The sequence below is a fragment of the Bemisia tabaci genome, chromosome 2, assembly GCF_918797505.1.
Source record: "Bemisia tabaci chromosome 2, PGI_BMITA_v3".
Classification (NCBI taxonomy): domain Eukaryota; kingdom Metazoa; phylum Arthropoda; class Insecta; order Hemiptera; family Aleyrodidae; genus Bemisia; species Bemisia tabaci.
The window spans coordinates 63,958,561-63,982,204 of record NC_092794.1 but is presented as its reverse complement, the minus strand read 5'-3'; the positions used below and the strand labels follow the sequence as shown (position 1 = coordinate 63,982,204).

Below are 23,644 nucleotides of genomic sequence, written 5' to 3'. Positions count from 1 at the left end.
TGAAATCAGCTCTTTGAGCGCTTTCAGGTGATGCAATAAAAATTTTGCATGCAAATTCTCCATTCTTACGGGAGCTGCACATACCTCACCACCACCATCATCAGCTTATTCGTATTGGTAGATTTGAACATCGCTCATTTTTGTTTTTTCTCGAGTGAGGAGTTTAATTTACTAAGTCCATTGAAAGTTATAAACACTTATTTATTTTTCATCTCTCGATTCTGAACTTTTCCAACAGAAATTTTTATAAGGGATCTTATCATGCGGTTGCTTATTTCTTAAACAGTTTAGCGGTTCACGCAGGAACTTTTTGAGCATTTTAGGCAGAAACTCCATGACACTGTTGATTGCTTTTGGTCTTTCTCCCGGAAAATTGAGGTGGTAATTTTTTCTATGAGTTGCCACTCGTAACGAGCAGTATGCACTTAAATATTTTGAACTTTTTAACTAACGGTGTTATATTACCATTTATCTTTTCTCTTCAGTTATTTATTGAGATTATTACTTGTTAAAAAGAACTTATCACGCGTGTATCACGCAGGGAAAGGGAGGCTTCCAGACAGGGATGTACTCTGGATATTTTGAGTATCAAGTACATTTTAAAAAGACGTCATTCGAACTTACCTAATAATACTAAAGAGGTAAATAGGAGAAAACTTTCCATAAAATTAATTTTAGTGATAGAATCACTTTTCTGACTCCCAAAGTAGCAGTGATTGTGATAGATAGCAATTTTATCGGTTGATTATCGCGATTATATCGGTGAGGAATATCGGCTCTCAAGAATTGGACTACATTCTGCAATTACGAACTACGAATTCTGGCCCGGTTTAAAAACAACGTATGCGCCATTAGTTTCCCTGTGCACTTAAGTGTTTTTTCAGATGAGCCAGAATTTATTGTTCCAAATTGCAAAATGCAGTCCAATTATTTATCACAAACTAATAGCGGTAGACGCACGAATCGTGAGACAGATATGATTATATCCATAGATTATATTCATGTCATATAGAAATATATAAATATTCAAAAACATTAATAGTGAGGGAAACTTGGCTAAAATGATAATAGATAATCACTTTTTCCATTTAATTATTGTTATTATTGATGTAATTTTTTATCACAATGCAAAAATTCAAACACGTTCCCGCCACAAAAGAGGCTTTCAAATTACCCAGCAAGCAATGCTGCCGTGCTAAGGAAAAACGCCGTATGAACATTCGAGAGTTGCCAAACGTCCACGGATAAAATGCTTATTTCTGAGGAAAATTATGAATATTTTTCCTTGAAATTTTCAGACACTGTAGACCAAATTACAAACAAAATTATCCGAGAAATTGGCGGGAAAATATCCACAAATTTTCCTGTAAATTGGTGATTTGCCAGAGGAAATTCGGCAACGCCTGAAGGCTCATACGGCGTTTTTCCTCAGGACGGCAGAATGGGACTCGATACAGCGGCTCGATTTTTGAATTGATATCGAATAACCATGGTAAATAAAAAGCATTGCTAAGATAGGGATTCGTCGATTAGGATAATTTGATAACGATTCAAAAATCGAGCCGCAGATATCGAACAGTTGAGTTCTTAGCGATCGTAATAAAGCCTGCCATGTGCATGGCGCGCTTAAAAGCTTAAAAGGGAAGTGATTATAAAAACGGAGGACAATACTGTATTTTAAGCACATTCTCCCTTAAATGGACGTATTTCTGTCAAACGGAACTATGTGCAATATGACGTGAGCCCTGTTATACATGTATGCTTATGGGCCTCAGGGTTCATGTCTTAATGCACATAGTTCCGTTTGACAGAAATACGTCCAAATGATGATCGATCCGTCAAAATCCCTACATATTAGCTTTTAGTATTCGCAGCGTACTGCATGTGGCACTATGACACCAATGAAGATGACGGACAGAAAAATACCTCAATTTTCGGTTTCAAAATTGATATGTTTGTTTAACACCTTGGCTGTAGATATTTGTCATATTTCTCTCGGAGGAGAAATGGTAAATGGGTTACTAATGGTAAATGGGTAATGGTAAATTTTGTTTCCAAGAACAGTCCATCGATAGGTACATTGAAAAATCAGAGCGGCTTTTGTCCGAGTCCCTAACTCAAGGCAAAAACCGCAACAAAGGGATTGTCCAACGACATTTACGGTAAATCTACTCCAATGCTATTTTTGCATGCGAAACGATGTATTACATTTAAAGGTATGTAACATCACTACTGCAGAATGTGTACCTATGTTACTTCTAAACACACACAAGTATCACCCCGCGTACGATTCTGTTACATGACTGTGGGTAAATGTAGTAGCATATTGATGTGTTTTGCCCCATGTTATTCACAAAAGGAATGCACTTAAGTTACCCGCTGTATCTTCAAAACGCAGTTCTGTGATAAGGCGGATGAAGGGAAAGGCGTTGTTGCTTTGCATAGGTTACATATGACAGAGGTATGGCGAATGCAATAAAATACAGATAAAGTATGGGAGGAGATAGGGGCTAAGAGTACCTCTGTCCATAAATTAAATGACAAATCGCTGATGAAGCTATAAAATTCAATAGTCCAGTTATCGACGTTGAAAATGTCCTTTCTACTCGGACTATAATGAAAGGAAATCAACTATACGAACTTTTTAAGATGTTGCTTGATTCTTCCTTGAACCTCATACCGAAATCTTCAGTATTTCCATACAAAAATATCCGGTAGTGATACTCTTTTTAATATAGATACATAATTCTTTAAAAAATTGTCATTGAATTAATGCGTTAGTGAAATTCACGTGGATCACAAAGAGCGAACCAATCATAATTTCCACCTAAATTATGGGTGATTTTCTCAGATCTTTTGCTCCATATATGTCAGGCAAAAAATGAATTAACACCATTTTAAACATTTGAAATCGTAGCAAAAATTAGAGACACAGCAATGTAGTTTCAACGTTAAAATACGCAATAATATCACTGAATTCGCATATAAGGGCTTTCTAGTAAGTCAGGTGCCTGCCCATCATTATATTCTCTACGATGATCCGGGACCTTTCCCCTTTCATCGTTTTTTGCCCATAAATTATTAATTTATAAGGATTTTTTCGCATAAATTACTTCCAATTTCGCGTATTTGCATGTTTGCACGCTAAGATCTCCTCCCAACCCGTCATTTCTAACGCACCGTAACATAGTTCAAGATTCTTTCCTCCGATGTGTAAGAAGTTATTTTTAACGGTCTGTTTGACATTCTTTACTTTTTATTTTCTTATTCCTCTTTTTTCGACATCGCAAGTTCAGCATTTCATCGTGAGGTCATGGTAGGTACCAAACTTCCAAAATTGACAGATATGCCCCTAATGACAAAAATATTCAAGTGATCTCCCTACGTAAATATCTCCCGCACGTCAGAGAATCTGCCAGTGCGTTATCTAATGGAATATTATTCATGTACTTACAAGTATTTATTTTACCTTTGTTTATCTACAATTAATTATCTACCTTGTTGATAGGTTGCCCGTCATAACCTCCGCTCAGCGGGCGTCTATTTTCAAGTAGTCGTGCCTATAAATATTCAATTCGAGCTGGCAATCCTACTTCGCATGTTAAGAGCCAATCAAGCGACTTACGTCTTGATCGACAAGTATGCGCACGGGGCTTAAGTATGTTGCAACTTGATCGTGCGATTAATCGGTGAAAAGAATTTATTTCCTGAATACACTAAGCGTGAGTTTATTTTGTCGAATACATCTAGATCTGAAGTTGGTGCGTGAACATCAAAGATTTCGTGAGTATCGAGGATTAACCTCCCAACAGATTCAGTGAAAAAGTGATAAACCAAGAATACTGGGCGGTAGCCCTCGCGTTTAACGATTAAATTCAAAGTTAAAATCGAGTTTAAAAGTCCGGGCAAATGAAACATACAGGGAAAACGCGAAAACATGTTTAGAACCAATGAATGTGCCCATCCTCAACTGAGATAAAAGTTAACAATAAAAGTAGGAATAACAAGAGCACTGATTTCATAAGCTCAAACTGTAAAATGTCTTGTTAAGAATTAAAGCTTTTCCGCCAGTTGGTGATAGGCACAGAGAGTATTCCCAGGGCTCTTTAAAGAAGGATAGCGAGAAGGGGTTCTAATAAATGGCCAAACATTTTTCATAGAAAAGGGAGGTCCATTCTGTAAACCTTTGGATCACAAAACGAACATTTTTGGGGGAAAATTGCACGGAAAAAATTAAATTGCTGATTTATTAATTTTAAACAAATTCTAAATCAAATTCAATTCTGCAAATTCCATTTCTAATTGCTGAACAAAGTGACTGCAACGTTTCAACGTAGATTTTATAACAAAAAAATTCTACCTTAGCCACTGTTGTAAGCTAATTTAATCACGGGGGGTGTTAAAGTAGCATTTTTTGTTGTAAAATGTACATTGAAACATTGCAGTCACTTTTTTAGTAATTGAATTGTTAAATAAGCAATTTAATTTTTTCCGTGTAGCGTAAAGGGGTCCAGAGTCCCTTAATTTTCCCTGGTTACACTAGCAGATATTGACATCCACTCATTCCTCAGACGTCCGGGTTTCGTTTCTTGTGCGTTTTATTTAGTCCCGTGAAACACTTTGCAGCTGTGTCCACGTCCGTGCATTTATTCTCTGATAAAACTTAGAGGGGAAAAACAATTTCTGTTCTAATGTTGCATACCTCTAGAGGACTTTTTCGACTTTAAACTCCATTCGTGCGGCACAATGGTTTTCCACGAACTTTTGCTGAGCGCCTGCTTTTCGCTGATTGCGTTCCTCGTTTACCTGGTGATTCACTACTACAGGAGCTACACAACCTGGAGCAGAGAGGGATCGCGATTGCCTTACATCCCTTTCCCTCGAGACTGCGTTTTTTACCCCATCCAAAAGTCTCTGACCCTGCAGAAGTTTTACAATGAGCTGGCACCACATCCAATCGGAGGATTTTACAAAATGTCACGGCCGTACCTCCTCGTTCGCGATCCGGAGCTGCTTCGTCGCATCCTCATCAAAGACTTCTCGCATTTCGTGGATCATGGCTTTGATATCGACGAAGGGTTGGACCCCCTCAATGCTCACATCTTCAATCTAGAAGGGGAAAGGTATGTAATGTTTTCAGCGTGCTTTTTCGCTTCGTGAGCTTATCAGTGGACTGATTATTGAAATTGCTATAGTTATGGCCGTAGATAAAGAAGACATAAAAAACATGAAGCGATCCTATTGGTCAAAGCGGGTGGTTGTTATAGACTAACCTACCCAAGTAGCATTTTTCAATGTAAAAGTTGCAACAAGTTAAAACAATGTTGGTATTAGTTGCAACTTTCGGTCAACTTTTGGTCGATAAGTGCCGATTTTCGGCGATCTGATCGGAAGACACAGTTGCAACCTGCTAAGATTGCAGAAGCGCTGAACCAAAGATGTTTAAAATCTAAAGATAGGCAACCAGCAATACTTTGAAGTTAAAACATGTTTCAACTTATTACAACTAGTTCCAACAATGATAGCTCCTTCGGGGGAGAGAGTAGGCAATCTGCACGTCAATCTATTGGTTGCAAGAATCAAACGATTTTGTTGCAAGTTGTTGCAACCTCTGCTACTTGGGTAAGTAGCATTTCTCAACGGAAAAATCGCTATACATTGCGATTCTATCTTCGATGAAATCAGCAGGATCATCAACATTTGAGCGATTATCCTCGATCTTATCGGGATGAAATCGCGCTTTTATCGCCCGACGCAATTTATTGCGATATTCTTTAAATAAAAATCACGATAAATGGCCGCGATTTAATGTCGATTTTATCGATGAAAATTGGTCACGATTTTATCGAACCAAAAATTGCGATATGTAGCAATTTAATCGCCATATATCGCAATTTTTAATGCGATAATATCTCAATATATTGCCACCGATTTAACCGCGATAACCAACCTATAAAATCGCTATTTATCGCGATCACTGCTACTTGAGAAGGGGGGAAATGATGGAGTTGCGAAAGGATCTCTCAAAGGTTACCGTTAGTTAGTTTATTACTTACCTCTTTAGCTCATTGTAACCACCAGCTTCCACTAGTAGGATCACTTCATTTTCAGTTTGTCTTCTTTGACTATCGCTTTGTCTATCGATTTTAAGAATCAGCCCGCAGTCTATCAAGGCTGTATTCATTGTTTCTTTTTGAGATATAGTTCTTCAGATCTTTGTCGATTGATAAGACAATCGATCGTTTAATTGACACAACCTGAATTTTAGAAAGTTTCATGAGAATGTTTGAGTATCCACGCTGTTGTCTGTCAGTATGTATCAAACTTTAAACGAGAAAAGTTTTTAAACTCTTTCCGCACATGGCGGGGCACCTACTTTTTTAAATTCATTTCTTGAAAGTATGGAGTGAACTAAGCTCCTAGGAATTTTCCCAGATTTTTTAAACCCTAAATGGCAAAGTAACCCCGTTTATAAAATGCCAAAAATGGGGCAGGTTGAAAAGGTATCTTTGGCGAGCGCTGATGATGAAGCCAGGCCAAGCAAGGGAAACGACGTTTGCTGATTGGCTGAACTCATAGTTTGGAATCTCATTGATACGTCAACTTGACTGTTGGCTTGTAATTGATCGGATTTTACTTACCTTAGAAATGATTTTTTGAAATTTTTAATAAACTTTTGTGGGTTTTCACGATATTTCACGCCAGGAAAACTATACCACAACCCTGCAAAAATGTCCTGCCTCAAATCCATTTTTCTACACTTAATGATAGGCATGTGGATTGTTGAGGCAAATCAAACGTTATTTATACCACGCCCTGGTAAAAATTGGCGATAGGAGCTGCGTTTCAAAATACCATAGGAGTTCATATAGCCGACTGAAGAAGGCTATTGAAAATCATATAGCTGGCTGTAGAAAGCGGAGCAAATCATATAGCCGGGCTATACGAAGCTATAAAAAAAGGATACAGTCGGGCTATAATTCCTATCGCCGGGCTTTACATTTTATCGCCATTGGCTATAAAAGCCTATAAGAAATTGTGTAGAGATTCGTGTGCTTTGGAAATCATTAAGTTTGATACGGAACTACCTTAATATTTGCAAAACATACGCTATATTTCCTTTAAAACATATTTTTTTCATCAATTAAAATGAGAATAATCCATACAGGATGTGCAAACATTTCAAAATCATGAGTTGAATAACGCTGACTCCGCGAGATTAAGTATTAGAGAATAGCACGAAGCGGAGCGGCGACGCACTGGCGCCTACAAACCTAACAGGGATACTTCACGCATTGCGCAATGCGTGAAGTATCCTTGTTAGGTTTGTAGGCGCCAATGCGCGTTTCGCGCTCTCTGCCCGCCTGCCGCAGTGTGCCACGGCGTCTGAAGCAACTATTTCACACCAGAGGTATTGCACAGTATCATAAGAATGACAGGCATCCTTCAAAAGTACGGAGCTTTCCTCGCAAGATATATCAAGATACTACGGCACAAAAAGAGAGCGGTAGTCCAAAAACTCACTAAGTCCTAGTATCCGTATTTAGTAACGTTTAGCATAAACTTTATCGTCTGGATGTTGCTTAATTGCCATCAGCTATAAAAGGCTATAAGAAATTGTACAGCCGGCTACAGAAGCTATTGGAAATCTTGCAGCCGGCTTTAGGTCTATGGTATTTTGGAACACAGATTCTACTGCGAATTTTTACTAGGGCGTTTAGCAGAAAGGAACCAAGCCACATAAGCTATCGCCACATTTCACTGGGAAAATTACATTTTTCACAAGCGAGCGTTTGTGCGGATTCCTGTAAAGAACCTGCCTCGTACTATGCAGGAAATTCACTGAAATTTGCACAAAAATCAACACAACCGTTTTCATGTAAGAAATAAAATTTCCCAAATGACAATAGCTGATGTGGTTTGGTTCCTTTTCTGCTTGATGCGGTCCATTTTCTCCGTATGTGCCATAATCCAATGATCTGAGGGCCAGCTGATATTTTGTGACAAATTCGTGACACAAGTTTTGACCATTAAAATCTGCACAGACATGGAAAATGGTTGTCTGCTACAAATCAGCACACCCTACATGGTGGCAGACATTCATTTCCCGTATCAATACATGTGAGGCTATCAAAATTGGACGTATTTCTGCCAAACGGAACTTAAGACGAGTAGGAAAGATGGGATGTGCTCTAGAGAGCTGCATTAGAAACCATGTCAAAGTGGGCGTGATTCCTTCTGGAGAAATGGAAAAGCGGGATTTTACATTCCGCCAAACAGAGCTATGTGCCAACTGAATGCGGCATTCATGAGCCGTGGGAATGGGAAAAGAGCGTTGTAGACAGGGCTCATAAGTTAAAGTCGACAACGGAGTCGGCTTCGTTGCCGCTGACGTCACTGGCGTTTTATAATTCCCTTGCACTCTTACGGTCCTCAACTAACGAGCACACCCCTTATTTCCCACCTGCCTCTGGTTCCGTTTGGCAGAAATAGTTCAATTTATAAGAGGTTAAAACTTGTGTTACGAGTACTTTGTCACTAAATGTTTTCTAGCTCGCGAAGTGCAGTACTGCCGTGCTAAGGAAAAACGCCGTATGGGCCTTCAGGCGTTGCCAAATGCCCCTCGAAAAATCACTAATTTTCAAGAAAATTTGTGCATATTTTTCTTCCAATTTCTCGGATGATTTTTTTCATAATTTAATCTAAAAAGTCTGAAAATTTCAAGGAAAAATATTGATAATTTTCCTCAAAAATAAACATTTTATCGAAGGAAACTTGACAACTCTCGAATGCTCATACAGCGCTTTTCCTTAGTACGGCAGAATAGGACTTATTTCTGCCAAACGGAACTATGTGCATTGAGACATGAGTCCTGAGACCCGTAAAAATATATGCTTAACAGGGTTCAGGTCATAATGCACATAGCTCTGTTTGACAGAAATACGCCGAATGTTCAATTCTCCTGATTGGGATATTGGCGGATCCAGCACATTGGCAACACTGTTTTTCCCCCCCATTTAAACCTATGAAAATATATCGATTCTTGGAGGGGCCAGGTGCCCGACAAGAATCGATTATTTAACATAGGTTTAAAAGGAGGGCATCCGTTGTTGCTGAATTGCTGGATCCGCCCCTGATTGGGGAATATACAGGGTTATTCAAAAGTCACGCACCACTGGCCATAAATTTAGTTCTAATTAAGATATCAACTTGCGGTTTGTGACGTTTTTCCTCATATCGAGTGGAAAACTTTTTTAGCTACTCTCCAGTTTTTGACCCCCTCAGGGGGCATGGGGGGGGGGGTAACTAAAAATTTCAAATGGCTAAACCCCCCCCCCCCCCTCATGGTCAGTGGTGCTTGACTTTTGAATAACCCTGTATTTGAATGGGACAGATGGAGGGCGATCAGACAGAAGCTGACGCCGATCTTCTCCGGGGCCAAGATGAAAGCGATGTGGCCGCTGATGATGGAGTGCGAGAAGGTGCTGACGGGGCACCTGGACCGGCTCATCGAGTCCGGCACCGAGTTCGAAGTCAAGGACGTCATGAAGAAGTTCGCCATGGACGTCATCGGGACCTGCGCCTTTGGGCTCCGCTGCGACGCCATCCAAGACCCCGAGTCCGAGTTCCGCAAGACCACCGAGACCGTCCTCCGGGAGTCGCACATCTTCTTCCTGAGGAGTCTCCTCCGCTCCATGGGCCTCAACCTCGTTCGCTTCCTCAAGTGGAAGAGGATCGACAAGTCCGTCGACGACTTCTTCTTCTCGCTCGTCAGGGAGTGCACCAAGATGCGGGCCAAGAACCAGCACACCCGCAATGATCTCATGCAGCATCTCATCAACCTCCAGCACGAGGAGCAGGAGGCTCTCAAGAAAGATAATAGTCAAGCAGGTTAGTTAAACGAGAAAAAACCCTAAAACAAGCGGGAAAGTTCTAATACTGTCGTATTAGAAAAGCACTCAGGTGTTAGTCAATGTATTTAGTGAAGAAAGGAAGTATAAACTCTGTCTACTTGGCTGGGTAATGGAAATAAAACATCAGCTGATAGCAAACAAAGGTTACCAAGGAAACCGTAAACGCTTATTTTTGTTTCCCGAAAATGAGCTCACCGTTGAGCTCATCAGGCGCGTTTTTTTAGGCTTCATTTAAGATCAACGATCAATTTCGATAAGAATTACTCTACCGCTAAGAAATTTTCTTATAGACAAACGATCGAAACTACCTGCGCATTACGTTAAAAGCATAAAATACAGTTTTCACAGCTTTATTTATTTTAAAAATGGACCCCCCCCCCCAAAAAAAAGCCCACAAATCGATGAGCTGGTGCGCCATTTAAACGCATTAGCACTAGTATACTAGTACTCAGAGGCAAGTCAAAATCAAAAATCGCTGCCTATCGGCTGAGCGCTTAAAAGAATGGCCCGAAACTGTATGTAACAAAGTGGAGAAATCTGTCGTGCAACGTAAAAATGCCGTAAACGCCATTTTGCATTTTTGGAAACAATGTATCATAGCAGAAAAATGTGTGTACCTTCGGACAATGGTTTTACAAAATTCTCTCGCAAATACTATCAAGAACTTAACCTGAAAATTTGAGGTGCATGGGTACAACAGTTTTTATTTTATACAGTGTTAAGTTCAAAAAAACGAGGGAAAATCTTAATGGATTTACGGCGGTCTTACTTAGCACGGCAGAAATTATGCTGATTCTACACCATTTCGTGGGGAAAACAAAGCCGAGAAATTCCAAAAATACCATTGGAGTCAAATAATTTTAACTCTAACGAGTTACAAAACTGAGGAAGGAGAATGTTCAGCTCAGGCAGTTTGCATTGGAATATTAAGTTGAAGTCGCGCCGAGGTATCTATAACGTATATAATTTTACTATAATAAATTATAATTTTTGGAATTTCTCGACTTTGTTTTCCCCACGAAAGTGTGTGGACCCAGCAACATTTCTCCAACTTGTTGCAGGTCAGTTATACAGGATGACCGAAAGTTAACGGACTTAACTTTCAGGATTGATTTTTCGGCTCAAAATATGACTATTTTTACACATGCACATATACCCGCAAACGCTCTCTAATTGAACTATATGCCCTTTCAAAGTTGCCATTTTTTTTCTTTCAAATTGATGTAACTCCTCGTAATTTTGTCGTAAGTGGCTGAAACTGTGTTTTAGCGCACTGTTCATTTTTTGTGTTTTCAAGGACCTACGTTTTCGGAAAATGACGTCACGAGCGTTCCCGAATTTTAAAATTGCGATAAATATTTTCGAAAACGAATTACAGCACGTGAAAAAGCGCAAAAATAAAGGTTACCAAATAGTGCACAACATTTTCCAGAAACGCGTCATTTCGACGCAACAGGCTTTAAAAAAGTTTCATATTTTCAAATCCTCTTGCTGGGTAGGCAATTTTTACTGTAGGAACTGTCAGAAAAATTGCCTACCGAGAAAGGGGCTTCAAAAATCCCAGAGACAGAAAATCCCGAAGCTTACGCGACAGCTCTACAGATAGGTTTTCTCAAAGGTTTCGTACATATGAACTTGTTCAGAAAAATTTTCCTTATGAGATTACATTTTGCTAAAAAAAAAAAAATAAATAAAACAAAAAAATAAACATATAGAAAATAGCACATTCTCCAAGAGAGTCAAAAACACTTAATTGACAACAGAATCTTTTGTGGTGGTGGTAGATTCATCTGTACCTCACCTTTGTAATCAGTCTTAAACTGTCAATAATTTTCTCCCCTATAATTCCAATTTAGATCGGGGCAATTTACGTGAATGCGTACAGTTCACATGGTTTGTATTCTAATGTTTCCTTTGTCTCAGAGCCGTTGATGACGGATTCAGTCGTAGCCTCTCATGCGTTCGTGTTTTTTGTGGGTGGTTTTGAGACGACATCTGGTACGCTGTCGTTCGTCTTTTACAACTTGGCCTTACATCCTGAGGTCATGGAAAAGTGCAGGGCGGAGGTCAGAGAGGTGCTGCAGAGACACGGTGGGACTATGACCTACGACTCCTTAAAAGACATGACTTACATACAGTGCGTGATAGACGGTAAGAAAATCAAAATTCTGAGCACGGTCAAAATTTTATGTGAGATCAGCCTTAAAATGTATCCAATGCAGGTCAATTTTCTAAAATTGTACAGGAGAGGTCCCTCAAAACCTATCTCTATAGTAAAAAGTCCCAGAATTCTTCTGGGAAAATAGAGACCAAAAGCCATCCTCAGAAAAGTGCTCGATATTGCTCTGGCTACATCTATTACAAAGACCGCATATAATTAAATATTTTTCTATTCGAAAAAAAATCATTGATACCAACTGGAACTCATGGACTTCATTAAAAAGGTTGTTTGTATTTTTGTATTTCGATGGCTCAAGTACGAAACCACGCATCTTCATTGCGGTATTTCAAAATCTCTGCTATTATTTTATATTTTCGAGGAAAAACAAGTCATCTGTACGGCTTGAAATTTATCCAAAATTGTCTGCTAATAGAGAAAACAAATCGAGGAAGTTCCCAAGAAATTAAGTTGACTTTTCCACACAAAAAAAAATAAATAAAAATAAATTATGACAGGAAATCTGCGACATCACATATGAAGATGCGTGGTTTCGCACTTTGGTCATCAATTTTTGATTTACTTTTCATAAAAGTTGATATAATATCCATGATAAAAAAAGAACAGAGGACAGATTATACTAAAACGGAACTACATCTTGAAAAAGCGCTGCATCTCAAAAGTTTCCATGACTCAAAAGATTAACCATGTTGATAAAATTCACAGAGACTCTTCGTGTGTATCCGAATGTGGGTTGGTTGGAGCGAGTATGCCAGGAACCATACGAGTTGCCTGACGGATCATATACGATCAAGAAAAATGCGCGGTTGCTGCTCCCAATTTACGCTTTTCACATGGATCCAAAATATTTCCCGAACCCTGAACGCTTTGACCCGGATCGATTCAGTGATGAAAACAAGAATAAGATAGTTCCAGGCACCTACTTCCCATTCGGTGATGGACCACGGTCATGTATAGGTAAGAGATTCGGAGCCTCGTTCACATATTGTACTGCTGTACTATCCATGATCCATGGATTCTGCCTCATTTGGCTCTGAACTAACTGTAGAATGATGCATATTTCTAAGTGGACTTCTTTTTAATTCTTCCGTGAAAACAAATATGCTATGTCCATGAAATGGCCTCGCTAAACTCATCATTTTCAGGTTGGAAAGTATTGGGCATGCGGTCCACATTTTAAAAGGGCAACTTTTTGATACATTTTAGCAATCAAAGTGTTTTCCGGAAAATTGACAATTTTATATGCAATAAAAGTCAGTAATAGTTAACTTCATCGGCAAAAACGGGGAAGCCGGAAGTGAACAAAACATCCTCAGTCTGTGTCTTATACAACGCAACACTAGGCCAACTGCATGAAAACGTTTGAATGCAACTATTTGAGCTCCATGGATGTGCGTGTTGCATACGCACAAAAGTGAAGGCGTTTTGACTCGCTAAGCACTCACTTCTTCACCTGCGGCACGGCGCACAGTGGAACGAGCTCATATTCGAGGCTGGTCATGAAATTTATGACTAAAATTGCAAATTGTTATGTTTATTTCGTCACGTTTTAAATTTTATGGGGTGCCTCTAGTAGGAAAGTTCACGAGAAAACCATTGGAATCACTTTTGAAATCTCAAATAATCGTGTAAACGGAGTTATAAGCGTTTAAAGTTTCCAAATTTTGTCCGACCTCTCCCAGTGACTCGATCTACTGTCCGGCGGTGGCGGCGGGTCCAATATGCCAGTTTGGTTTCAACTGTTGGATACATAGCCTCACTACTTTTTATTGAAAAACACATGAGCTAAATAGTCTAGAGAGGACTCTCTACCATTGGCCACCGGAAATTTTTGTTGATGCTTGTCAAAACAATAATTGTCAATCATTGGGCTGTTTTCTCACTAAACCGACAAGAAAAATGAATGCGTTATGTGCATGAGTTGCGTGGTTGAAACCATTTTTTCCTAGTGTAAAATATAAGAGAAAAACCCATCCTATTCCTCTTGTCATAAAATATACATAATTTTCTTGATGTCCATGGCTGCAATTATTGAGGTCTCCCCGACATCAAGTACATTTAATGCATATCCTCTAAATCCACATTCTACTTGATGAGCATGCATTTATTTTTCTTTTTATCTTCTTTTTTCTCTTTTTTTAAGATTCGTTTAAATTCTTAGTTATTGTACTTTTTCCAGGACTGCGGTTTGCTCGTATGGAAATGAAAGCGGCCATCGCCTCTTTGATAATGCGTTATGATATCGAACCATCGCAAAAAACGGATGTTCCGGTGCAGTTCGCCCCTACGAGTATGTTGATATCCGCCTCGAATGGAATCTGGCTCAAGTGGAAGAAACGCAACGTATAATCTGCGGTCTACTCGCAAAAAAGAAATACAAATGGTGAGCTTTGCGACAAAATAATCCATGGTAAAAAGCGCGTTCTGAGAACGATGCCTTTTTGAAGTTTTCACTGTCAATTTCTGGCCACTGACTGTGAATGACTCACATCGGAAATTGGACGCTTGGATCAAAGTCAAAGACTATTGACTGAATAAACGACCATTGGTAAAACTGCAAATGCATTTTTCTCAGAACGTGATTTTTGCCATGGGCCCTTTTCCGGAAAGCTCATCCTAAAGCTCCTAAAGCTTTGGAAGTGCTAAAAATGCCAATGAATGAAAGTTGAACCCGATCTGTTCGGCTAAAACTTCTGTCGGTTGTTATATATACTGCCAATATCTAAAATAAATGCAGAACTCACATTTGTGGGCTTTCAAATAATAATGATCATGGTTTTAAATTAAAAATGATAGTAAGGGAAATATTTTCATTTATACTAAGGTTAATGGAATATTTGCCGTATTAACACAATATTTTTCAAATGTGTAAATAAATGACTTCTTATGACTGTAACGTTTATATTGTTTATTATTAGACCGCATGATACCAAAAGACATGACGTCACTGAAAAGGACACCGAAGTTGAAACTGCAAAAACGCGTATCTCGGTTTGCAACGCTGCAGACTTCCTGTTAGTTATAATCTTTTCTTCTAGAGAAAAATATATGACTATTGTTTTTTGAAGTCATGCTTGTTATCACTTTTCAGCGAGAAGCATATTCTATGAAAAATTCAAGCAATAGTGTTGGTTTATCCTCTTTTGATAAAATAAAACGGGAACGAGGATTCTGAAACACTGAATACGAGATATTAAATATGACTGAAAAGAAAATGAATCAATACTATATAGACATAAAAATAGTAGGGAGTGCTAGGGTTGGAGTATTTTGAAGAAGGCAACCAACCTGAGATCAGCTACTTAATTTTAAATATTTTTTATTCAGCAAAAAGGAAGGAAAGCATCAAAGAATGCAGAAATTCTACACAATTTTTGTCAGAAAGGTTGTAATTGTCCAGCCAACCTGCGTAAGAGTCCAATCAAAAACTGAGAATCTCACTACAGTGGGCACAAACTCATTCGAGCACAATATTTTCCCTCAAAGAGATTCGCTGTTTGATGCAACACTATAGTTACAACCATTCAATTTTTGTCCAACTGAAACCGCGAGAACTCCCAAATATCTTTTTGCAGATTGTGCGGTCCAATGTGATGCGTCACTTAAAATATTAAAATGAACTTGTTTATTACGATTGAAGCATAATTTTGTTTTTCTCAAAAACTGAGGCATTAAGTTTATGTTTACGGCAATGAGCCCGACCTCCCTTTACTTACTTTTTTAATTAGTCAAAATCTTTTGAGGACCCTACTTCTCGAACAAATAATAGGTAGTCTGTAGCCAAGGACCAAAATTAAACATTGTGAGGGTTATTTACAGGCACAACGTTTTACTGGTACGAGCGAAAAATTGCCTTCATCATTTTGGGTATGCAACCCCCTGACGATCGTGTCTCAATAGTTATCGCTCAAACCATCGAGGGCGCTTCTCGCCGCTTAGAGGAGAGTTTAATAAATGATATATTGTTAAAACGCCAAAAAATATTAAACCATAAGTGTTCTCAATTTAAAGTTTGCTTATTAAAAATAATGTTTGAAACAATTAGTTTTTTGATGATATCAATACAACTTAACGCCCTCTTTTAGCCCGGACCCATGGATTGGCTTATTAGAGAATGCTTCCCAGGAAAATCTCAAACACCTACATTATACAACCCAATGTGACAATGTAGACGCATAGACGCAAAAGTGAGGACATTGACAAAATCGACCATTCTTTACATTCATGCATGTCGTCAGGACACTCTATCACGCAACATAACCAATGATGATCCAGTTCGAGTGCAATGTCTCCGGAGACGTGTCTCCTGTCTTAGAAGTGCGGAGGTGACCAGCGCACAGTGATGCGCGTCAATCGGAGAGGTCGGACATGGTGCTGACACCTAAAAATCTAATATCTTTGTTAATACAAAACGAAGATATTTAAAAGCAGCTCCATTGATTTTTTCGTAAAATTGCCTCACGGAACCTCCCATTAAAATATATATTGTGCTAGAATGAAAATTCAAATTAACAGTAATAGTAAGAAATTTCATTCCCGGCGTCTTCGAATGGTAACAGACTTTATGTCCACTTTTTTTACGTCCACAGACTTTTCGTCCACAATTTTTACGTCCACAGTTCTAAAGCTTCACAAGTTTCACTATTTTTCATCACTTCAAAAGGGAATAATCAATGCAGAGAGTGCAAACATTTCAAAATCATGAGTTGAAAAACGCTGACTCCGCGAGTTTAAATATTAGAGCCTAACACAGAGCGGAGCGGCGTGTTAGCAGCTCAGAACGCTCATAGGCGCCTACAAACCTAACGGGATACTTCACGCATTGCGCAACGCGTGAAGTATCCCGTTAGGTTTGTAGGCGCCAGTGCGCGTTCTGCGCTGCTAACACGCCGCTCCGTAACGCTTTAAGCAACTATTTCGCGTCAGAGGCATTGCGCAGTATCCCACAAGATTGAAGGCGCACGAACTAACTAGTTAAAGAGGACTTTCAATTTTGACAGCATCTGTTACTGAAAAACATTTAATTTGGCATTGGAGCGTTTCCTAGGCTCCCGCTTTGGTTTTCATCTTATCATATCTGTACAGTGTACACATGAACATATGTTTTTATCTGCTATTAGAGTCTGTTCTCTTTCATGACTTGATTCATGAATGAAATGTTTTTAAGAATGAAGGTAGTAGTAGTATGCATTTATTTTTGAGGTGGTTCCTGTCATTTAAATGAGAAGAAAAAAATGCGGACATAACATGTCCACAATTTGGACAATTTTGGACATATTCATTGTTGACATTAAATCATGTGGACTTAATAAAGACGTTTAACTTTTAGTGGACATAAATAGCGGTGGACATTTATTTAATGGACGAAAGGTAGGTCGACATAAAGTCCTGGAAGCCTTCGAATAGCTCATCATTGTGCGGCGCAAGGTGCAACGGCCTCGTGGTATTGTTTCGAGAAAAAACTAACGTTCGGTAAACTAATTAACACCTCCCTGAAAATAGAGCAAGTTCCACAGCTCTCGGCGGTCAGTCAGTCAAAGCCTCTTACCCTAACCATGCGGTTTTGTATTGGAATTTCCGTGATTTCCGCCCCCTTCCTGTCAGGACTACGAGTATCATGACACAACATGAACGGATACCTCACTTTCTGCGTCATATTGGGGTGTATTTTTGTTGTGGTTCTTCAGTTCCTACTCAGCCCCGTTGAAGATCTATCTGAGACTGCTCTTACAGCAGATCAGCCTGGGAAAGCTGACACTCGGCAGCCGAAACGGCGAGTGAAAAGGTACCTAAATCTACCCGAGGGAGCTTCAGTTCAGGTGAGTGTGGTGTTCTGCAAACGTTACCTTCTAGGACTTAGTATGGAATACTTAAAATATACACTGAAAAAAAAGATTGGTAGAATTTACCATTCCCTCGCGCTGTGTGAAATACAGGTATAAATGGTGATATGATAATGGTAATAATGGTATAATATAAGATAATAAATGGTAAATTCTACCAATCTTCAAGTCGATCGATTCTGCCAGATGAATGGTTACCTGTACCAGTATATAGTAACGTTCACCTTCCTTCTGCCAGATTGTATTCTGAATTGACGCTGTGTGAAATACAGCGTGAAGGAATGGTAAATTCTACCAATCTTTTTTTTCAGTGTACATGCAGTGATCACTAACTTCATTTGGAGAGGGCAGAGAGAGAAAGACATTTGGACCGCGTTTAAGAAAGGAACCAAACCACTATAGCTATTGCAAATTTAACTATATAGGCAATTTAATTATTTACGAGAGATTTGTGTGCGGATTCCTTTGAAAATTTAAAGAAATTTGCTTCGTACTATGGGGAAAATTCGCGCACAAACGTTTTCATATAAAAAGTTGGCTTTTCCAAATAAATTTTGCATTAGCGGATGTGGCTTGGTTCCTTTCTGTCTAACGCGGTCCAATTGCCTCCACAGTTTCATTTAAAATTGCACCCTTTTTCGGTCAATTCTATTTATTCGATTGATTTTGGTAATATCTGGTCGATTTTAGGACATTTTTAAATATTTCTTAGATTTTTTCCTTACCCCACCCAAAAAATGTGCCTTTTCTCAACAATTTGTGTTTCCGATGAGATTAGTTTCAAATGGACGTAGGTATTCATGCTGAAAGTAACTATGTTACTCGCAATCCCTCGATGATATAAATTTGGGTCCTTTATTGTGAGGAGAAATATAAAAGTCAGAAAAAAACCAAAATTTTTAATTGAGTTATATTGAGCTCTAATCTTGCCGTCGAAACTACTTTTCGCTACGTTGGCATGATGAGACAAGACATAGCTTTAGCTCTGCCACGTACTTTATCGAATTCCGATGTTATTTTATTGCAGACATTCACCCCTAACCCCCCCCCCCCCCATTACTAAACATTTCTCTTGGATGCTATTGGTCGCTAAATTTTATATTATGTATTTAAGATCCGTTAATTTGATTGTTATTCAGCTGGTGTACTGTTTTTTAATGACGATACTTGGTTCTAACCAACAACTGACCTTTGGTATAAGTTTGGGTATAGCATATGAAGTGCCTTCAAATATTGGGAATATCCTTGCTGGTACCAGAACGCAGCACAGGCGTGACAAACGCTCTCTTTATCCAAAAATTGCTGTTTTTATTGATAAGTGAGTACATTTAAAAAGTACGATATTACTTTGCCGCAAATTAAAAAAATCAATTTTGTGGTACGTGTTAGTCGAAAAACCTAGACAATTTGACATAAAATGACTATTGATTGACTTACTTACTTTCTTTTTCGCCCGATGAATTTTTCGGTTGTCACTATTTAAACTTAAACGATGGCCAATTCGACTTCTGTGGAAGTCATCATCAGGTAATTAATAACTAACAACGAAAATAAAAACAAAAACCGAAGCTAAAAACTGACGTTAAAATTCCACGTATTATCGCCGGCGACGCGTCGCGATACTAGTCAGTGCGATATCTTGCCGGTGATCAGCTGACTGTGTTGCGTCACGGAGGAGGGCGGGGGGGACGAACCGAAAAATTCATCGGGCGAAAAAGAAAGTAAGTAAGTCAATCACATAGTTCCCGATAAAGAAAACAAAGGATTAGTAAAATGACTATGCTTACCCGTCAAATATTTTTAAATTAAGATTCATGTTTACCAACGAGGCAAGCCACATGATTCACTCACATGTTTTTCAGGAGCAAAGATGGCTGTAATATTGATGCAAGTTCTCTGCAAGACTTTTAAAATTGATGTTTGAATCGCCTCGAACGAATGTTTTAAAAATATTATGAAATTGGCAGAACCTGCAAATTCGGGTCAAGTGAAAAACACAAAATCATGTGCGGTGGCATAGTATGAGATCTGGATGGGTGTTTCAACAGTTGCCTATACTAGCAACTGCAGGCAATCTGAACGTGGAACGGATATCGAAAGACGTTAGTCTGACAACGACAAACAAACACTGCCCTCCTACCTCTAAATTGATTCAATTCCTCAAATATTCTTCTTAAAGAAAGATAAATGAATCATTAAACATTTAATTGACAATTTTATCGAAAAATAATTTCTAGAGTCTCGAACGAATCGATGTCAATTGGCCTGTTGCAAACTTTAACTAGAGCAAAAATAAGAGTTGTTTCTTATAGATAATGCCTCAAAAATTACGATGAGCGCATCGGCAAAGTCTGAAATGCACTTATAACTTCACAATCTGCGTAAGAAATTTGCGGTTTTTTGAGCTTCCCGCTTCAAAAACGATACTACGGCACAGGTGAACATTTTGTCAGTGGAGTCGCTCCATCGTCGGCAATATTCATCATGGCCGACGCTTGCGCGGTTCCGCGTGTATTTCGAGGAGAGTTCAAGGTCAATCAAGGCGGGCGAGAAAAATATGAACGTAAACACGCCGATTGTTATCTGGTCTAATCCTGTTCAGGTGTTATCTCGTACCATCACACGTGTTTTGGCGGATTGGCGTCGGCCATGATGAGTATTGCAGACGATGGAACGACTCCTCTAACAAAATGTTCACCTGTGCCGTAGTATCGTTTTTGAAGCGGGAAGCTCAAAAAACCGCAAATTTCTTACGCAGATTGTGAAGTTATGAGTGCATTTTAGAGTTTGCCGATGCGCTCATCGTGATTTTTGAGGCATTATCTATAAGACACAACGCTTAGTTTTGCTCTAGCAAAAGTTTGCAACAGGCCCATTAAACAGTTGCCGTTTTAAAACTGTGGTAGCAATCCATTGAACTTATTCTTGAGTACTGTTCTTATGTACGTTCTATACTTAAATCAAAAATCATGCCACGGGCATTTAAAAAAGAGCGGAAAAATACATGCACGAAAGAACCCAAAGAAAACCGCACATTGCACATACTTAACAAAGATACAAGTAACACACGTGACATTAACATTAATTTTCTTTTCTTTTCGTAGGCTAGGCTACGACGGAGAAAATTGTGTGCACCGTTTTCTCTGTGAGACAAGACTGAAGGAAGACAAAAATTTGACACTGATAGAAAAATTGTTTCAAGTAATCTTTACGTGAGCTATATTTCTTCTCTCATTTTTAATTTTCAATTACACTCTGATATAATTATTCCGGATCTCTCTACTCTGTTCATGGCATACTATACTGAACGATAATCACAAACATCACATTGTATTTGATTTAAAATGAGTTCCTATCTTTTAATGCAAAAATTCTGTTAATATCAGGTAAAACTCATGTCGTTCCAATATGATATAGTCTTATCGACTCCAACCGTTTTGCGTGTTCATTCAACGGATCGATGATAGATGAAGTCATTTTTGTGTGAATATTTTTTGCTACTTCAAAATAACTCCTTTTCACATTCTAAGAAAAAATTCCACTCAGCTTTCCCTACTTTCTTTAAAAGGATAAATATGCGATGAAAATGTAGTAATGTTGCTGATACGCTCATTTCTAGTTCCATTGTGATACATACGGATCCAATTCTCTCCGGTGAAACGGATCAGTAGCGATGGTCAAAGATTCATGTTTTAAAGTTGGATTTTTGACGTCATCCACCGCGGTAGTGACACCCTTAGTTTTTTCCACACACGATTCTGTGACCAGCGCAACTGACCCATTAACTGAGGTAGAACATTGTCAATCCTTTACATTTTTCCTAGCTTGAAATTATTTTCTTTATTTTTCAGGTATCAGAAAGGAGAAGCATACGAACCCGTTGATAAATATGATACTGCTCATTCACAAGAAAATTGCTCTCAATATATGGACGTTTGTCCAATAACTATATTTTTACCAAAGCCACCTTTCGGTTAAGGTCCATTTCGTGTTCTTTACAGATATTACTGCAGTTAAATTATTCAATTGTAAAGCTTATACTTATCATTTTTGTGGATGAGAAATAATGTTAATAAAATTAGTTGATGTTTTGTCATTCAAATTTTTGTAATTTTCCTGAAGTTCTGTCGAATCTGAACTTATAACATAGTCCAAATAAGGTAAGAATGTGGCAAGTTTTACTTGCGTATAGGACGTCCAAAAGTTGCAATAAAAACTTGTGCGTTTGGGGTAAGGATGAAACCAAGTAAATCGATCAGAATCTTTATGTCGAAGAAGCATTTATGTATGGCGTGGTGTGGAATGATGATACGGTTATGGCTAAGAAATTAACAACGCCTTCATTTCAGATGTGACGCAATTTATAGAAGGCTGACATTGCGTTTGGTAGTCAGTATAGAGGTTTTCAGAATTTTGCCTCTCACTTTATTCTTTGAGAAATCACTTTGTTAGGCACTACCTACACGGTTATCTTGTTTCTTTTCTTTATTTCTTTTAAATTCTTAAAAAAAAACTATGTACTAGAATTTAAAACTATATAGAACGAGGATGATCAGTTATCCCTTAAATATAAAATTTCGACAGGGAATCCTTACTACCAACCAACCAACAATGGTTATTCCTGTTTCTTTAATTGCGAATAATTTTACGTCAACTTGCCTCTATCTCACTTTCCATCAACTTTTCTGTGCCAAAAATAAAAAAAAAAACGATAGTAATCATTCATAAAAATTCATTTATTCCCATGACGGAAGCATCGATTTGCATAGAGGTCTTCAAATCCATGTGTAAAACCAACGTAAAAATGAATTGAAGTTGAAATGGACATTGGCATCGTTGTTTAAATTGTGTGTAAGGTCTATCATTTTAATGGTGGGAAAAACTCTCCTAATTTAGAGTAGTTCATGTTGTCCACCGTCGGTGGACAGACTGTTGGACTCGTGGGATTTTCCGGGTGCTTAGCCACCGGGACGTCGTCACAAGTGACGTAAACAATCAACTTTTCGGCAGACTGTTGAATGTACGATGATCACCTCCTTGGTTCCACTGAGCATCATTAAAATTCGTAATGAAAACTTTTTAAAAACAAACAACAATTTCAAACACAAGAAAAAATGTAAACACAAGGACGAACCTGATTGAAATGGAGATGTCTGAAGTCATCTGAACAGCAAGAAAATAGCTTTTGTTTCGCATTACTTAGAGCCCGTCGGTCTAAGGAATACACATAAAAAAGACGTAAATCAGAGTGTATACTGAGGATCAAAGTATATGTTCGGAAAATTCCCCGAGTCAGGTTTTGCAAAATTGTTTTTCCTTCATTGATACAATGTATTTGGACGTGTTTCTGCCAAACAGAACTATATGCATCAAGACATGAGCCCTGAGACCCGTAAGGATATATGCGTAACAGGGCTCACGTCATAATGCACACAGTTCCGTTTGACAGAAATACGTCCATTTGTCGCCTTGCGAGTAAAAAAAATCGCATATCGGAAAAAATCTTTCAATCATAAAAAAAAGGTTTACGGTGGTGAGATGGACTTCAGTTTCTCAGCGCTTGCAAATAGAAGTACAAATGTAAGGTTTCGATCATGCTTAGTGGTCCATTTTACATCATAAGAAGCAAGTTTGTAGTCATGTGGTGTAAGTTTTGGCTGAGCAAGACGAGACAGCAAAACGCACCAGGCTCCGTATTAAACGCCTTT

The 23,644-nt window shown here is 38.6% G+C and overlaps 2 protein-coding genes across 9 annotated transcripts; both read left to right on the top strand.

The window, feature by feature from the left end:
- Window positions 1-3,586: 3,586 nt before the first annotated feature.
- On the top strand, window positions 3,587-14,989 carry LOC109039631 (probable cytochrome P450 6a14). 6 transcript variants are annotated; one of them, XM_019055209.2, is made up of 6 exons: window positions 3,587-3,783; window positions 4,709-5,123; window positions 9,395-9,891; window positions 11,838-12,065; window positions 12,799-13,050; window positions 14,273-14,989. In XM_019055209.2, exons 2-6 carry the CDS (start codon window positions 4,747-4,749, stop codon window positions 14,440-14,442), a joined length of 1,524 nt encoding a protein of 507 aa, XP_018910754.1. In that variant the 5' UTR covers window positions 3,587-3,783; window positions 4,709-4,746; the 3' UTR covers window positions 14,443-14,989. The 6 variants fall into 6 exon arrangements, with proteins under 6 accessions (XP_018910754.1, XP_072152145.1, XP_072152144.1 ...); XM_072296044.1 differs by having other exon boundaries at window positions 4,627-5,123; XM_072296043.1 differs by having other exon boundaries at window positions 4,607-5,123.
- A 2,123-nt stretch (window positions 14,990-17,112) lies between these two features.
- On the top strand, window positions 17,113-23,159 carry LOC109039545 (uncharacterized). Of its 3 annotated transcripts, none has more exons than XM_019055046.2 (4): window positions 17,115-17,912; window positions 19,076-19,254; window positions 21,041-21,137; window positions 21,788-23,153. In XM_019055046.2, exons 1-4 carry the CDS (start codon window positions 17,721-17,723, stop codon window positions 21,818-21,820), a joined length of 501 nt encoding a protein of 166 aa, XP_018910591.2. In that variant the 5' UTR covers window positions 17,115-17,720; the 3' UTR covers window positions 21,821-23,153. The 3 variants fall into 3 exon arrangements, with proteins under 3 accessions (XP_072152581.1, XP_018910591.2, XP_018910590.2); XM_019055045.2 differs by having other exon boundaries at window positions 21,041-21,148; window positions 21,788-23,149; XM_072296480.1 differs by lacking the exon at window positions 21,041-21,137 and having other exon boundaries at window positions 17,113-17,912; window positions 21,788-23,159.
- The last annotated feature ends 485 nt before the right edge of the window (window positions 23,160-23,644 follow it).